Source organism: Corvus brachyrhynchos, unplaced genomic scaffold (genome assembly GCF_000691975.1).
Source record: "Corvus brachyrhynchos isolate BGI_N302 unplaced genomic scaffold, ASM69197v1 scaffold97, whole genome shotgun sequence".
NCBI classification, from domain to species: Eukaryota; Metazoa; Chordata; class Aves; order Passeriformes; family Corvidae; genus Corvus; species Corvus brachyrhynchos.
This window is the reverse complement of record NW_008239758.1, coordinates 4,863,400-4,880,320: the sequence shown is the minus strand read 5'-3', so window position 1 is coordinate 4,880,320 and position 16,921 is coordinate 4,863,400. Positions and strand designations below refer to the sequence as shown.

At 47.5% G+C, this 16,921-nt stretch overlaps 1 protein-coding gene across 1 annotated transcript in view; it reads left to right on the top strand.

Annotated features, from left to right (window-relative positions):
* The first annotated feature begins 2,475 nt into the window (after positions 1-2,475).
* The window catches only part of FAH (fumarylacetoacetate hydrolase), a 17,301-nt gene continuing 2,855 nt past the window's right edge, over positions 2,476-16,921 (top strand). Inside the window, exons 1-13 of the mRNA XM_008640074.2 lie at positions 2,476-2,646; positions 4,873-4,983; positions 5,571-5,692; positions 6,907-6,956; positions 8,691-8,781; positions 9,282-9,379; positions 9,633-9,685; positions 11,095-11,194; positions 11,884-12,014; positions 12,763-12,838; positions 13,424-13,470; positions 14,466-14,567; positions 15,574-15,691. Of these exons, the coding sequence (XP_008638296.1) occupies positions 2,476-2,646; positions 4,873-4,983; positions 5,571-5,692; positions 6,907-6,956; positions 8,691-8,781; positions 9,282-9,379; positions 9,633-9,685; positions 11,095-11,194; positions 11,884-12,014; positions 12,763-12,838; positions 13,424-13,470; positions 14,466-14,567; positions 15,574-15,691 (1,270 nt within the window). The remainder of the gene's footprint in view (positions 2,647-4,872; positions 4,984-5,570; positions 5,693-6,906; positions 6,957-8,690; positions 8,782-9,281; positions 9,380-9,632; positions 9,686-11,094; positions 11,195-11,883; positions 12,015-12,762; positions 12,839-13,423; positions 13,471-14,465; positions 14,568-15,573; positions 15,692-16,921) is intronic.

Sequence of the window (16,921 nt, the reverse complement as noted above, 5' to 3'; positions counted from 1 at the left end):
CTGTCCTGAGATTGAAGTCTGTGCCTCAACCCTGGTCATCTCCATCACTTAAAGGTGGTTTATGTAGTGCCATGGAAACTTCAGCCAGTGCTGCTTGTCACCAGATCTAACTGTACACTAATAAAGTAGCACCAGCTCCTCTCCAGGTGGTCCTGATGTGCAGTTGAAGTCTCACTGGGTGACTTGCTGGTGCATTTGTGAAACAAACGTGATTGCACAGCTTTATTTGAAACATTAAATTTTTAATCAAAGCTGGCTCCATTCTTTAAAATTTGGAATGCTCTTTAAAAGCTACGGCTGGCAATTAGTAGATAAAGCACTACATTTAGGATATAAACTGTGCAGCAGAAGGAGCTTTCTGTGGTAGTTACAGAAAGTAATCTGCAAGACTCAATAATAAATGAAGTAGCTTGTGCTTGCAAAAATGGCCTAACCACAATCTACGAAGCACATGGAGTTTATAGTAAAGGAAGGAAGGAATAAATAACTCTTAACTGCCTTATCATGGCTCAGAGATCCTGTATTTCCTCAGAGCATTTGCTAAACTTCCTCTTGCCCAGCTCAGAGCGTGGAAGAGCAGCAGCGTCACCTTCGGTGAGTGTTTGTTTCCTCTTTGCTGCTACTTCCATATTCTCTAGTCCTTCTCACTTTGATTCTTCCCTATTTTTGGTTTCTCTTTTCCTAAACATGTCCTTTTCTCTTTCCTCTTTGCCCTCCTGACCAATGTGCCTTTCACCTGATGGTGATGTTTCTGGGCCAGGCGGAGAGGAGACACCATCGATTTCCCAAGGAGGGTGGGGAAAACCTGTTACGTTTGTCTTTTCTGGTATCTGAAAAAAGAAAAGGTACAGGAAAAGTATTCACATACTCCCTTTACCACCACCAGTTATAAAGCAACTGCTCCTCTGGCTCTTGATGACACAGTGGGATCCTCACCTGGCAGTGCCCACAGTGCGGCAGAACCACACTGCTTCCACACCTGTCCTTCTCCAAGCAATCTCATAAACCTTCTTTGGCCTGGTGTGTGCAGGGGCTCAGAGTTAATATTGAAGGAGTTTATGGTCCTGTTGTCTAAGCTTACATTTAGACTGGATATCTACCTTTCCGTGACACCTGAGAATTACGTGTCATGTTTGTTTGCTTTGGCAGTGGCTCTGCGTTTATCCTGGTGGTTGATCTGCACTTCAATCTGTATTTTGTGTCATCAGTTTGAGGTTAGCAGATTAACCTTTTAATTAACACTAGCACATTCACAGCACTACAAAACGCTTGAGTAAATCTGTCTCCTCACGTTGGACGCTGTATTGGAATGGACTTTCAATGTGGTTTTGTTTCAGTTTTGGAATAAGCAGGTTCTATAACCCAGATCCTATAATCTGGCCACAAAACATCTTCACTGTGTTTAAAGCATTTCCAACAGTCGGGGGAAATTTTACAGGAAATCCTCCACAAGTTCATGCTAGGGGCATTGTGTTGTTTAAATAAGACCCCTTTTTAAACAGCACCTTGTGAGCTTGTGTCTCAGCAAGTGAGCAGCTGTCACAGATGATGCTGTTAGGTTATCTTGCACTGAATCCCTGGCTGTACAATTTGCTGCATTTTTTTCTAAGGCCTCTTCTGCCAAAAAAAAAAAAAAAAGGTTGAGCAGCAAACCAATTCTTTGGCTTGGCATTCACAAGTATCTTCCTCTTTTTATTGGAGAGAGGTGGTCTTTGCTATTTAGTTCTAACTTCAAGGATGTTTCCTCATTGGTTTCTACTTCGGAAAATGAGTGAATTTTCTCCTGCAGGTAGGAGAAAGCTGGGACTGGGAGCAGAAGTACCAGCCTCCCTGCTCTTTATGGTTGGCTGCACCATGTGTCTTTGGTTTTAACATGGAGAAAATGGAAGGACTCAGTGCGGTGCAGCAGCATTGCAAAACTAAAAACCACACACAGTGCAGTTTCACGTGTGAATTGTGCAACTTCAAGGGCCCCTGAGCTCGTGGTGGGAGAATCAGTGTGATGGAATCGTTTCACCAGGGCCCTGGCATGTAAGTGACCCCTCTGAAGGTGAATGAGGGCAGTTGCCTCTGTCTTAGAGCTGTTGGATCCTTCACCCGCAGCGAGGTTCCCCTGTCATGGGAAGGCCTCGGTTTCATGTGAGGGTTTGTAAAATCATGGAAGTGTTAAGGTTGGAAAAGGCCTCCAAGAACATCAAGCCCTAACCTAGTGCTGCCAAGTCCACCCCTAAATTAAGTGCCACGTCTACCCATCTTCTAAATACCTCCAGGAGAGGTAACTGTGAGCAGGAAGACCCCATTTCACCAGGGTCACTGCCTGGCTGGGAACAATTAACAGCTGCTGACTCAGGCAAATCTCTGGCACTGATTAACCACTGCCAGGGACCAGGCAGAGGGGTGGGATGGTGACAGAGCAGCGATTGGTTTGTGTCTGAGGACAGAGGGGTGGGATTTGATGCTCCTCTGCTCTGGGTTATGCCACCTGGAGAGGATCTTCTTCCTCAGAGGCACTTAGCACCTGGGAGGTGGGAGCTGTGTGTAAGCACGGACTGCTTGGGGTTCAGCATGTCTTTCATCCAGGTAGACAAGGACTCAGATTTTCCTCTCCAAAATCTCCCCTATGGGGTTTTCTCCACGAAGGAGGAGGTGAGTAACAGCAAACTTTGTTCTTGAAGTGGTGTAATTGTTCAGGGCTATGAGGGAGCAGAATCTGCCAGCAATGTGGGATAAAGGAAGACTTCCCAGCCTGACACACAGGCTTCCTGACTTGATGGCAAAACTGTGGCTGCCACACTGTCTGTTTCCTTAGGGTGGTTATTTCGATGTCAGCTTCTTTGAAACTGCATAAGAGAAATCAGAAGTGTGGCTCCTGCTGAGAAGTACTTTGGTTAATAAGTACAGTATTTGTCGTTGTGTGTTTTTGACCATTTTTGTGACATCATTAGATCTGTGTTTGACCCTTTCACTCCCTACGTGGAGGCATGGTGCATTTCACACTCAATTTTTTTGGTTTTTAACTCAGTCCATTTTCTTTGTGACTGTAATCACACCATGACCCTAAAGAAGCCCCATTAACTACTGCTCTTGGGGAGTTTGTTGGTGGCTGCAAAACCATTAAAGCAGGACACCAAATGCGTGTTTTACCTGTTTTTGCAGCTGACCTGTTGTTTTATTGCTGCCTATGTTTATGCAATGCTGCATTAAACGTGTACAAATGTGTCCTGTTTAAAGCTGGGCCCAAAGCCTGCAGGTTGAGCCAGCTCCAGGCCTTCTATTTTATGAGCACGTAAGAAAACGTGGCTCAACCTTTCTGCCAAGGAGGTAGCTCCCAATTCCCAATTTTCATGAGAACTGAGCCCAGCTGGGCTGAACCTCACCGCCGAGTGCCTGATGGGATGGAGCTCCAGAGGTGTGTCCTGGAGAAAGGGGAACAAGCCAAGAGCTGCTTCTCAGAAGGAAAAAGTGGAGAATTTATTTGTCATTGCTTATGGAAACTTCATGATTATCTCCTGGTTTCTACTGCTTATCTGTGTAGATTTAAAAAAAAATTTAAACCACAAGATTGTGTTTTCTGATGTGGTATTTTCCAAAGATAAAGCTGAGATGGTGTTTAATCTATTCCTAGATGTGCGTGCTGTTATCTGGCAAGTTTGGATTATTTTTCTGCCTTCCTCAGTTACTGTTCTCTGAAAATAAATCTTCACTCATACCCTATGAAATGACAGGCAAGACTTAGAGAAATTATTTAGGAGAACAATGTTCTGATAGTAGCTGAATGTTTTAATGATTTCAGGCTCAAACAATTGGTGTCATTCCTGACGATCCCAGTTACAGATTAACCTGATGTGACCTTTAGTTTTTTTTCTGCAGGAATGTTTGCTGAATAAATACTTACTACCACTTTTGGAATCTTGTTTGGAAATTAAAGGTTAAAAATAGGTTTAATAGCATGGATCTTTGAAAATGGTTACCTTGGTGAGCTGCTTTTCAGAGTGGCTGCAATAGTTAGTCTCTATTTGTGTCCTAGAGACAAATAAATGGGGGCTGTGGTGTGTTCTTGCCCTGTGCAGCTGCCGTGGGTCTGTCGGTGCTGCTGCCCCGCCGTCGCCGCCGGCTCCGCACGCGCCCGGGACATGAACAGGAGCTTTGTGTCCTGAGCTGCATCTGTCAGGGGCTGCAGCCACATTCCCCCGTGTGTGTGGGATGCTGATCCTGCAGCCAGGATCCAGCGGGGATCCAGCCTGGGCTTGGCATGCGGGTCCTGGGCTCCTGGCATGGTGTGAGGATGGGTGATGTAGGGCAGCCTCGTCCGATGTGGCACAGGAATCATGTGCCCGAGCATGATGTGCTGCCTTCCTGGTGTCACCAGAGGAGTCCAGAGCATCCTCAGTCTTTTGGGGAGGAGCTGGGGGTGCAGAAATGCCTGTTTCTCCAATGGCATGCCCAGAGGGATGGGATCCATCCTGCCCGTAGCCCCTCCCTGCTTGCAGAAGGAGCAGGAGCATTTTCCTACTTCACAGCTTGTTCCAGACTTATGAGCTTGCTCTGCAATGCTTGTCACAAATACTTCTAGGGGAAAGAGGGCAGGGAAAGAAACCTCTGCTTGTTGTGCTGTCCTTTCCCCAAAAGGTGGGGATGAGCTCTTTTCCACCCCTCAAGGTCTGCCAGTGCTGCTTTGCCCATGGGTCCGAGCATTTTTCAGCAGCCAGACTCAGACTGGCTCTTGGTGGTCTATTGCTGTGGTACCAGACCTTTGTCCTGGATGGGTTAAACCCTCTGTGGTCACTGTCTTCCTCTATGCCCTCTTTGGGGCATTTTTGGGTACAAGCATAAACTTTTCTTCTCTTCCCCCCATGTCTCGATGCTTTGCAGCCTCGGCACAGGCTTGGGGTAGCAATTGGAGACCAGATTTTGGATCTCAGCGTCATTAAACATCTTTTCAATGGACCAGCTCTTGCCAAACACCAGCACGTCTTTGACCAGGTATTTATCAGAGCTTGTTCTAATTTCCACACGCATTTTAGAAATATTCCATAAGGGGCTTTAGCAACTTGTGGTGAGATAATGAACATGAACTGGAGATATGTTGTCAGGCGGGTTCTGGTAGAGCAAAAAACCATCACAGGTGTCATAGCAAGGAGAGCAGGGGTGTTAGGAGTCCAAAGGTCATTTCCCAGGAAAGTGTCATCAGCCTTTGGCAATGCAGGGGTCTGACATGAAGCCCTAAATGTTAATTCACTCCTGTTTGTGCCTTCAACACTCCACGGATGGGATATTAATGACAGGGAGGTTATGTTAAGGATAAAGGCAAATACAAATGACCTCTGGCTGCAGCTGGTTGAGATACCAAAGCCACCAGGGCCTGCAGTGGTGTGTTAGGATGGAGTGATGCAAACATCTGGCAGGTCCTGCTGCAGAGGGCTTGTGGTGTGTGGATGGGGGTGCAGGCAGCTGCATAACCCTGGCCACGGGCTTCCAACACCAGGATGAAAGTGTGGGACATCTTCCAGCATGTGAAGAATAAGCAAAATGTGGTCTTTTCTCTCCCCCCACCTCTGTGCGGCTGTCAGCCCACCCTGAACACCTTCATGGGGCTGGGCCGGCCGGCATGGAGTGAAGCCAGGGCTTTCCTGCAGAGGCTGCTGTCAGCTGGAGAGCCCACCCTGAGGGACAACGTGGAGCTGAGGAGAAGGTGAGGGAACAGAGAGTGGCTGCAGGCACAGTGAGATGTCACCTGTGTCACCTGAGTGACAGGGCACCAAAACCAACTGACGTGGCCACCTGCCTCCTACATGGGAATTAACTGGTGTTTGTGCACATTGAGTGCTTCCTTCTCTTAATTACGTAAAGATTAATCTCTGATTAATCCTGTGACTGCCCGCAGATCCAGGGTGTCACCCTCCAGCTGGAAACAGCGAGCTCTGCCCTGGGGTGTGTCCGGACCTGCTGCCTCTGTGGAGGCTGAGTGGGGCTGCCCAGGCGTGGGCTGGGGCTGGTCCTCTGACCACGGCCCCTTCACCATGGCCTTCCACGGAGACACAGCTCCAGGGGTCCCCACCTCTCCCACCTCCCCCTGTGCCTCCCTCCCTGCCTGTCACACCTGGAGCAACCATGGGGAGACCCCCCCAGTTTGTCCTCAGCAACCACTCAACTTTGCTAAAACTGAGTATGTGGTCACGAGTCAGCTTCAGATTTGGGGCAGTGCAGTGGTGTAGGGGCAGGAGAGGAGGACTGTGCTCTGTGCTGTGCTGGTGGAAAGCAGCGTGTGTGTCCATTAATCCCACACCTCTCGTTTGTCCAGAGTGATGCTTTTAACACCCCAAGTGCCTGCCTGGCAGTGAGCAGGAGCTCTTCCTCCCTGTCCTGCCAGGGAGATTGGGAGGATTTAGGCTCCCCTGTGCAGGAGAGAAGTTGAACTGCTGCTTGCCACATGGATCTTCCCATGTTCAGTTCACATCAGACAGTTCACAATTGGGAGGATTTAGGCTCCCCTGTGCAGGAGAGGAGTTGAACTGCTGCTTGCCACATGGATCTTCCCTGAGCAGGGCCAGCAGTTCACATCAGACACCCCAAGAGCCACATGCCATGAACTCATCCTTCCCATGCAGCAGAGGTGGTGGTGTCCTGGGCATGGGCACTGGGGGGTTCTCTGCACCCTTTGGGAATCCAGCCAGCCCCAGGGATGCCCCCTCCTCACTCACGCCCTTACAGCTGCTCCTTTTGGTGTAACCATCCCAGTAACAGCAGCCTGGGCAGTCACCAGCTTTTCTGCAAGGTCTTTTTGCTGCAAGGCTTTGCAAACTAAGTGAAGGAAGGAGCTGGGAGAGCGAGCCAGCCTCTTCCACACTTCTTACGGGTGGGAGCTGCAAGTTTTCTGAGATCTGAAGGCATCACTTTTCATTTCAGAGCATTTGTACCTCAAGCTTCTGCGACGATGCACCTGCCCGCCCACATCGGTGAGTCCCTCGCAGCCAGGGGCTCCTCAGCACTGCCCTTTGCTCCCACATGGAGCAGCTGCTTTATTTCCAGCCTGCTCAGACAGACAGATCATAGCTGTGACAGGGAATGTGGTTTGCAGCAGCCAGAAGTAGATTATTGTACATAATGAAAGGTAGGTGCTGTCCGTGGCACAAGAATAAAAGCCTGGGGAAGCTCAATAGCAGCCAGAACACTCCTGGATGCAATTTCCACTAAATCGGGGCTGTCTGGTGGTACATAACTCCTGTCATCAGGTTGGCATCACTGAAGGCCTTTGTGACTAGAGCCAGGCAAGAAACACTTGTTCAGTTTCCAAAAATTTCCCCTTTTGCCATCAGAAAATAATTCAGGGATTGCAAAGTTTCCAAGGCAGATACTCCAGCACAGCCTTATAAACAAGCATGAGTTTCCACTCCCAGACCATTACTCTGCATCCCAGATCTTGCCTCCACTCCCATGAGGCCATGGACTGCTTTGGGATTAATATATTCATATAGATACATAAGCATTTTCTGTTTTCAACAGGAGTTTGTTTTTGGACCCAAACCAACTTGATCAAAGTCACTTGAGGGCAGAACCTTCACAGGGGCAGGGATGTGAACTCGCCCATTTTCCATCCAAACTCTGTTCTGATCTGGCTTTTGCCTTCCACGGGGCACAGCCCTGCTTTGGGACAAAGTCTAGCCTGTCCCAGAGGAACCATGAGGAGTTCCCATAGGTGTGATACCTTCCTGAAAATAGTTCCAGGTTGAACATGTCAGAAAATTGCCGGCTCCCGGCTCCCACGAGTGCGGGAAAGGAGGCCTGCCGTGGTGTGATGGAGCTGTATCACACAGACACAATGCATTCAGGATTCCACAGCACTCAGGAGCAGACTCTGTTCTGATCTGGCTTTTGCCTTCCACGGGGCACAGCCCTGCTTTGGGACAAAGTCTAGCCTGTCCCAGAGGAACCATGAGGAGTTCCCATAGGTGTGATACCTTCCTGAAAATAGTTCCAGGTTGAACATGTCAGAAAATTGCCGGCTCCCGGCTCCCACGAGTGCTGGGAACGGAGCCCTGCCGTGGTGTGATGGAGCTGTATCACACAGACACAATGCATTCAGGATTCCACAGCACTCAGGAGCAGCTCTGTCCTGTGTGTGGTTCCTGCTTCTCCTGAGTGGCTGGATCCTCCTCTGCGAGGCTGGGAATCCAGGGGATACCTTTCTGCTGGATCCTCCTGGCGCTGCTGGATAACTCACTGGGCTCACCAACGAGCAAAATGCAAACGCACCTTCCCCGTTTGAGCTTTCCCCCTCCTTGCCTGGGTTTTCCCGTGGATGCGGAGGGTGGGAGCTGTTTGCAGGGATGGCAGCAGAGGGCAGCAGATGCCCTGAGTATCTGCCGAGTCCCTGCGCCGGGTACCGCCGGCAAGAGGAAAAGCAGCGGGAATTGCCTTGTCTCTGGAAAGGGGGTTGCTGCTTTATGTCCTGCGTTTTCCCTCCTCTTCTCTACCGGAGACTTAAGGAAAAAAAAGACATTTTTTGCCTGCATAATTTATAGGTGAACTGTTAATCACCCCTTTATGCTATTAATGACATCCCCCGAGCGCTCTCACTGTCTCCTCTCCTGCTCTTTTCTTTGCCAGGAGTGTATGATGTGCTTTAGCCCCCGCAGATGAGGGACTTTCCTGCCACTGATCCCTATTTTATGGCTTTTTTCCTCCTGCAGGAGATTACACTGACTTCTATTCTTCACGCCAGCATGCCACAAACGTTGGGATCATGTTCAGGGGGAAGGAGAACGCTCTGATGCCAAACTGGTGGGTGGCTTGGATTATTCTCTAGTGCAGCGATATTTTGCAGGCTTATCTGTACATATACGTGATGTTTTAAAGGTCTGAGTATTTTTTCAGGATCACACTGGTTTCAGTTCACAGCAGCTGAGAATCAATGTTGTCCAGAGTTCAATACCAGAACCCAACCCCACATGTCCCCAGCCTCAGCTGAATCTGCACTGCCCTTCATTACCCCCCACAGCAGTTACTGTGCAGCCCCCCAGTTCAAAGACAAATACACCTAAAAAAAAAAGGTTTTGCTGAGTGCAAGGAATTAATCGGAGAAGTGGCACAGAAGTGCATTAAGACTGCAACACAGCTCTGGATTACATTTCACTTCCATCCTTGTATCAGTGAGGTGCTTAGGTCTGTGCCCATCTATACAGAGCTCCCTCTCCTTGTACCTCACACTCCCTTGGTGCTTCCAGCCCAAAAAGCTGCTCTGGCACACAGCTAACCCAGGCACTGTGGTGCTCTTTCTCAAGGCTGCGCCTACCTGTGGGTTATCACGGCCGGGCATCGTCTGTTGTGGTGTCTGGGACGCCCATCCGGAGACCTGTGGGGCAAACGAAACCTGACAATGGTGAGTCTGTGGGAGGATTTTAATGTGGATTGTTACTTACTTTGGTTTTTAATTTTACTCCACATCATAAATTAGTGAAGTGGAAGGGTCTGGGATTCCTTGCCTAAAGCCCAGCCTGGGGTCAGGGCAAGAGAAAGCCCTGGTTTAAGCCCATTTTCTGTTCCATGCCAAGCAGCACCAGCTGCTGTTTCTGCTGGACATCTATTTTCCTACCTGTGCCCCTGATGTAAAATACTCTTTCTTCTACCCCCAGATAAACCTCCAGTGTTTGGTGCTTGTAAACGTCTGGATATCGAGTTAGAAATGGTGAGTGGGTCTTTTTTTTTTTTCTCCTTATGACTTGAAAAACATTAAAATAGAAACGGGGAAGAAAGGGTGGGTTTAGCTTCTTCTAAACAGAATGTCCCATAGGGTCCATTCCTGTGTTCCTCTCTGAGCTGTCAGTGCTACAGGCAGTGAAGATTTCTGTGGTGCAAACCTTCCCTTTGGATGAGGAGCAGGGTGCCTTAGCTCATTGGGAGGTTTGCTCATGCAGCTCTCAGGCTGGAAAAAGCTCACCTGGCCAAAGCTGAGCACCCGTGGTGCAGTCAGGCAGCAGCATTCTTTCCATCAGCCACCACAGCCTGTTTCCTGGTTAGCAGTTCCCTCTGCACTGCAGCCAGGATCTTTCAGTGGACAGCTGGGGGTTTGGAAGTACAGGCTGTCTGCACCTTGAGCTAGAGCAGAGGAAGCCCTGAGTTCTTGGGAGTGGGATTCAAATCCTCATTCTCCTGCCTGGAAAGCTGAAACCTGTGCTGTGGGTGTTGTAAAAAAACATGTTGGGAAGGCACATCATGCCATGGCTTAGTGTGATCCAGAAGGGGGAGTTTCATAGGATTGTTCATTAAGATTTATATCATTTTAATGGCTTATATAATTTTTTAATGATTTATTCCCAATCTTTCCCCTTTAAAAAAAAAGAAGTGGAAGAAGTGTATTATTGATGAAAATGGTTATAAAAATGAAGTGAAAGTCTTTAATGCTCTGTGCTTTGCCAATCAGTGCTATAAGGGGGGATAAAGTCCCATAAAGTGGGGTTCCTGTGGTGCTGCCATAGCTCTGCTTCATAGCTCTGCTTCCCAGCCTGAGTTCTACTGCTGCCTGCTGTGAAAGAAAAAGGAAAAACTTCCACATTGTAGACAGAAAGAGACAGCTGAGATTCCTTGTGGAATCCTCTGCATGTGCAGTTTGTAGATTCTTAACGGAGCCGGTGCAGGCACCCAGTTCATGGCCTGCTTTACTTGGTTGGGCACATTTCTCCACCTGCCTGTTCTTCCCCACTGTCTCACCAGGCTCCAGCCACATTCAGTATCCCCTTGGATGACTTTAAACTCCTTCCCGGTCACTGCCTGCAGCAATCAGTCCCTTCAGTGGGCAAACCTGTCCTGAATCCAGACTGTAATTAGGAGGGAACATTTCTCCTCCTGCATTTTGACAACATCGTGTCCTTGTTTAATGTCTGTCTCTTAGCAACACAGAGCTCTTAAGTAATTCAAGCCTGCCAGCTTCATGGAGGGGAAGAAAAGGGGAGTAGGCCATGGGTTTTGTCCAAATGTGTGTGGGAAATGGTGCAAAACCCATCCTGCCCAGCCTCTGTTGCTGCTGTCTGTAACTCTCTGAGCAGTAAAGATTTTTAAGTTCACAAACATAATCAACATGTTGCTTTTTGATTTCAGGCATTCTTTGTAGGCCCTGGAAACAAGTATGGGGAGCCCATTCCCATCAGCAGAGCCCAGGAGCACATCTTTGGGATGGTCCTGATGAACGACTGGAGCGGTAACCGGTGCTGTGGGGATCTGCCTGGAGAGGGGGTTACAGCACCATGGGAAGCCCTGGAGAGGGATAAATTCCATATTTTAGTAGTAGAACGCTGATCCCTGAAACCACTGGGTACAATTGAAAGGGATGAAAATAAAGTGTTGCCTGTATTTTTCAGTGCCTGTATCAATCTGGCTTCGATCAATTAGCAGAACCAGGAATTTCTGCCTAATGAAGATTTATTTACTTATGGAAGAGCTAATATCAGTCTAGTTTCTTCTGGGCAGGGATGGAGGAGTCCTAAGAATGGTGATACCAAGGATGGTGATTGGTTTCAGTGTCAGGAAAAGGATTTGGCAATCACAAATCTCTCAGTCTCTGCAAGGACTTAACTTGTTGAAATTCTCCCTATGAGTGGCAAAGACAAGTAGCTGGGTATAAAAGCATTAATTAAACTGGAGGTAAAAATACTGGTTAAATAGGGCCTGGTTTGTTTTACTTATTGCTGGTTTGTCTTCCTAATCTATCTGATGTAAGAAAATTGGGTTGAAGCTTCGAAATGGATGGATTTAAATTAGGATTTGGGCACAACAGCTGGAAAAGGGCGGGGATAACATTTTCAATTCATGTTACTGCTTCATGGGTCTGATGGATGTGCAATTCATAGGATATATTTACCTGCATTGCTTTGGATGTTCTCTTCCCAGCCCGTGACATCCAGAAGTGGGAATATGTTCCTCTGGGTCCTTTCCTGAGCAAGAGCCTTGGCACAACCATCTCTCCGTGGGTTGTCACCATGGAAGCTCTCATGCCATTTGTGTTGCCAAACCCTGTCCAGGTCAGCAAGGGAAAGGGCTGAAATAAAGGAAAAGCAGTGCTGGGAAAATGTCAGCAGAGCTGGAAGATCCTATCAGTAGAAATCACTGAGCTGTATCCATGCCAAGGATTGTCTCCATGGAATTTACAGTTGTGATTCTGCTTCTGAGCAGATGAAGGCCTCTGAGTTCAAATGCTCATTGGTGTCACTGGCCCTGGCACATGGTGTGCTGTCATCCTGCTTGAGCAGGACAGAAAAATCATCTCTAAAACACCTGGAAAATAAACTAATCAGAGCTTCTTCTGGGTCTCTAGTAGCACTTAGCAGCCAGCAAGTGGTGGAGGGAGGGTGGAGTCAAGCCAGAACATTTTGTTCAAGCATATCCAGTTGTCTACATTATGTAGGTGGTTAAAACTGGAAAAGATAACAGAGTCTTGCAGAGACCTCACCATCTTTTCTGTGTAGGCACAGAGCAAAGGTGTGCTGGCACTCCCTTTGTGCTGGATTAACATCCATGCTGAAATGATGGACATGGCTTTTGCAAACCTTGTGCAGAAAAAGGAATTGGATTATATGGGTATCATATCTGTTCAGGAAGAACTTTAAAAGTGTGTGCATGAGACCAAACACAGTGATAATCTGAGCAGTAGGAAGGGTGAAGTGAATGGGTTGTGCAGCACAGGCTGGGTACACAAATACTCACTGGAATGGCTTGTGGATTTTTTCCTTTCTTTTGGTTCAGACTATGATGTGTTTTATATGCTCTTAGGATCCTAAGCCTCTGCCCTACCTTCAAGATAAAGAGCCCTACACTTTCGACATCAAGCTCTTTGTTGCTATTAAAGGTAGGGCAAAGCTGAGTGGGTTGCAAAGCTGAAATTGCCAATTAAATATTGTGGCACCACCACACCTTTCAGGCGCTTTGCTCTGGGCTCTGCACTCCTTCTTTTCCCTCTTTGCCCAGATTGCCTCTGTCACAGAAAGAGGCAGAGCTCCTCCTGCTCCCTGCTGTGCCAAGCAGGGAATGCCCCCCAGGTGGTCAGCTCCCCTTGAGGAGGGTCCCTGAGGGGTCTCCTTGCATCAGCAGGGGTCATCAGGGTGTGGAATAAGCAGGTTTGTGTGGGATCCAGATGTTAACCCAGCTCAGCCCCCACCTTATGGCCCTGCTGACCACTAGGTCCAGGTGTTTTTCCTATAGGAGAGCAGAGAGTAGGAAATGGGCAGCTTGATGCTACTGCAGTGCAATCCCCACACTTGTTCCCTATGAAATCCTGGTCTTCATAGCAATAAAAAATGTTATTACTGGTTTCTCACTAGGGATTACAATGATAAAAGAAGTTTCCATCCATCTGTAAAATAAAAAGACTCCAACATCATTCATCCAACACAAACAAATTGCTTCTTTCTTTCTTATTCTTTATTTTCTGCAGGAGAAGGAATGAGCACACCAACTACTGTATGCAGATCCAATTTCAAGGTAAGACTCCAGTATCTTTTGTTTATTTGCAATCTTGCTGATGCCATCAGCTCCAGCCCTAGGCAATTTCAAACACTGCTCTTTGCATTAGAGTCATAGAACAGAATCACTGAACCACTAAGGTTGGAAAAGATCTCCAAGATCATCGAGTCCGAATGTTAACCCAGCACCGCCAAGCCCACGACTAAACCATGTCCCTCACATCCCCACAGCTTTTGAACACTTCCAGGGATGGTGAATCCACCACTTCCATGGGTAGCCTGTTCCAGTGCAGCTGAAGATCAGATCTGAGTCTGCATAGGAGACAGAGGGGGAAAAAATTGGAAGATGGTGATAGTTCCCCCCTGTGAGATGGAAACACCTGAATGCTCGATGGGGGGGGCACCTCTTCCTGCTGCTGGGTTTGGGGTGCTCAGAGCATCCTTAGCTCTGTGCCCATTTGGTGGGGAGCTGTGAGGACAGAGGACTACAGGAAGAGGGAAATGCCTCTTGCAGTACAGCTCTGCAGCCACAGCTCTAATTTTGATGCCACTCACTGCTGCCAGCCTGGGTCTGCCTCATCCCCTCTGTGGGCAGCGTGGTGGCTCTGCCTCCACCCCCTGATTGAAGCCAGGAGATTTATGTGCCAGCTGCAGCAATTCTCAATCAATTTCATAGTCACATTTGGCTCTTTGCATGGTAATTACCTTAATCAGTAAATCAGTAGTCAGCAAATCAGTAATAAGTAGATTTTCCTATAAGGCTGTTAAAATACTGGGTGTAATCATGGAGCCTGGGTCAGCAGTACTGGCCTTAGAGAGGAAGAAGAGGGAAAATGACATCCAGCTGAAATAAGAAAAATTTAAAGGGATTTTTAAATTGCATGTTAAAGTGTGGGTTTTATGAATGCCATAGGCCAGGCCACATGACTCCATTCTGCACAGCCTAATGGCCCACCAGAGAGGTTCATCCTTTGTTGCCTCCTTGCTTTAGCCTCCTCTTCCTCCTTCCTCCAGCACATGTACTGGACCATGAAACAGCAGCTGGCTCATCATTCCATCAATGGCTGCAACCTCAGACCTGGAGACCTCCTGGCCTCTGGCACCATCAGTGGACCTGTAAGTGTTGAAACAATGACAGCCACTGGTCAGCAACTTGAAACCAACTGAGCAGGGCTTGGGTCTAAGCCCTGCCTGACCTGAGCACCACGAAACCATTTGCAGTTCTTTCCCTGGCACGCTGGGCTGCTGCTTTGGTAGCCCCAAAATCACCCTGAGAAGTGGTTTGGTTTGGGTAGGGTTTTTGTTTGGCTGGTTTTTCATGTGGTTGAGTTTTGGGGTTTTGATCTCTCCTACTTCTGTCCCTAAGAACTATTTTTAAACAAATGCAGATTAACTTCTGTGTGGAAGCATCCTCCCAATCTATTTACCCTCTATGAAGTGCAGCTTTTTATTTCTGAAAAGAATGTGAAAGGTGCCTGGGTGCAACTTTTAGTTTCTGCAATGAAGTTGGAGCCAGCTTCACAAGCTGTTACTCCCCTTGAGCTGCCATATGGACAGTGGCTGCAATATATGGCCAGCTCTCACTTTCTGGAACACCAAATACAAATCCTGTACACGCCATTGCAAAGACAGCCTCAGGTAAGCTGTTTGCAAGCTGGGCTGCCTGTACTTCTCTTTTGAGCATTTCTGAGGTGCTTTTTGAATCTTCAAATTATTGTACTGCAGAATGACATTAAAGACTCACAAACACTCACCAGCTTTTTGTTCTTTTGAAGAACAAAATGTAATTAAAAATCTTAAACGTGACAACATAAAAGCACTGGATTTGTAGAAGTTTCCTCCACTTGCTTCCATTCTTGCTGTGGCAGACCCAAACTGCTTTAACAGGTTGAACACTGTGTTAAGTACACCAGGTAACAGCTGTAAGCACCACTGCTAATAGCCAACCAGCAATTAAAATGCAAAGTCAGGAAAAGGACCCAATGTATCAATGAATTAAATCAACAGCAAAACTCTGTTCTGTAGAGGTAACATACTTGTGTGTCTGCTCCCAGCAGCAAGAAGCTGAACAGCAGGAAAGATACTAAAAAATTGTTTATTTGTTTATGAACTCTTGCTGCAGGAGCCAGAGAGCTTTGGCTCCATGCTGGAGCTGTCCTGGAATGGAACAAAAGAAATCCCCCTTGGCAGTGGACAGTCTCGTAAATTCCTGCAGGATGGAGACGAAGTAATTCTGACAGGTAATGGCTGGATAACTGCTCTTACACTGCAGCAAGGACACATTTCCATAGGTTGATCCCAGCAGGACAGGCACCTGGTGTGGAGCTGGGCTACTCTATACATACCTGCTATGCAAGCACAGTTGTTTCCATCCTACCTGTCAGGAGGCTCAAGAAGGTGGATGGAAATTTCCCTGCCATAAATGCTTTCTAGATGAGATTATTTGCTTTGCTAAGTCCTTAATGCTCTTGTTATGCCACTGTGTGAACACCAAGGAGATGATGGAGGTAGGTTTGCCTTTATGGGCAAAAATACCCTGGGACTAGGAGCAGTTGATGTATTGCTTCCACCCCAGTCCAAGTTCGCATGTGGAGCAGAGCTTGGCAAATGCTGAAAAAAGTTATTTTTCAAATAATATTTCATTTGTAACCTAGGCATATTCAATGGAGTGTGTTGCAAATGAAGTATGTGGGAAACAGCATGAAGCCTGCTGGAACAGCTGCCCAGCTCCCCTCTGAAAAGGGCTCTGCTTGAGAGCTGTTTCATGCTGAGACACGTTTTAGCTTTCATCTTGATAATCTAAGGATTTTATGAATTAAAATCTACCACAGTGTTTTGTGATCTAAATCCCACTCCTGCTTCTTCTTAACCCAAAGCCTAGTGCAAAACAAATCTATTTTTTCCTTTCCTCTCATCTTTGTGGCAGCAAATATTTGGCAAGAACAGCCATGAGAAACTTTTGGTTCAAGCCTGCAATGTCTTTGCTATGTCATCTACTGAGATTTTAGGGAATGTCCTGTGGGATGTTGTGCGTCACCAGCTGAGGCCCAGCCAGTGCCACACCCGGCTCTGAGCAGCTCCATCCTGCTGATGTGATCAGAGATACCTGCACAGGAACAAATGGCTCAAGCGATGGGAAAACACTTCACAGGCGTGGCTGAGGGCAGAGAAAATGCGAGTGACGAACACCCGGGCAGCTGCCTCACGGTGTGATGCTCATATGTGCCTATGTACCTGCTCAATCCAGCCAGGACTCTCAGGATTTTTGACAAAACAGTTTCAAATTATGATCTCTTTTTTTTTTTTTTTCTGAAAAAAATTTAACAAAAGCCAAGAATTTTCTGTGGCAAAAAAAAAAAGAAGGTAATGTATGTATTCCAGTCCCCTGGCAGTGACTCCTTAGTGGTTTTGGTGGTGCTGCAGCCAGAGGCCCCCTGGGTCCCTCCCTGGCCGCCCAACCACAGCACATT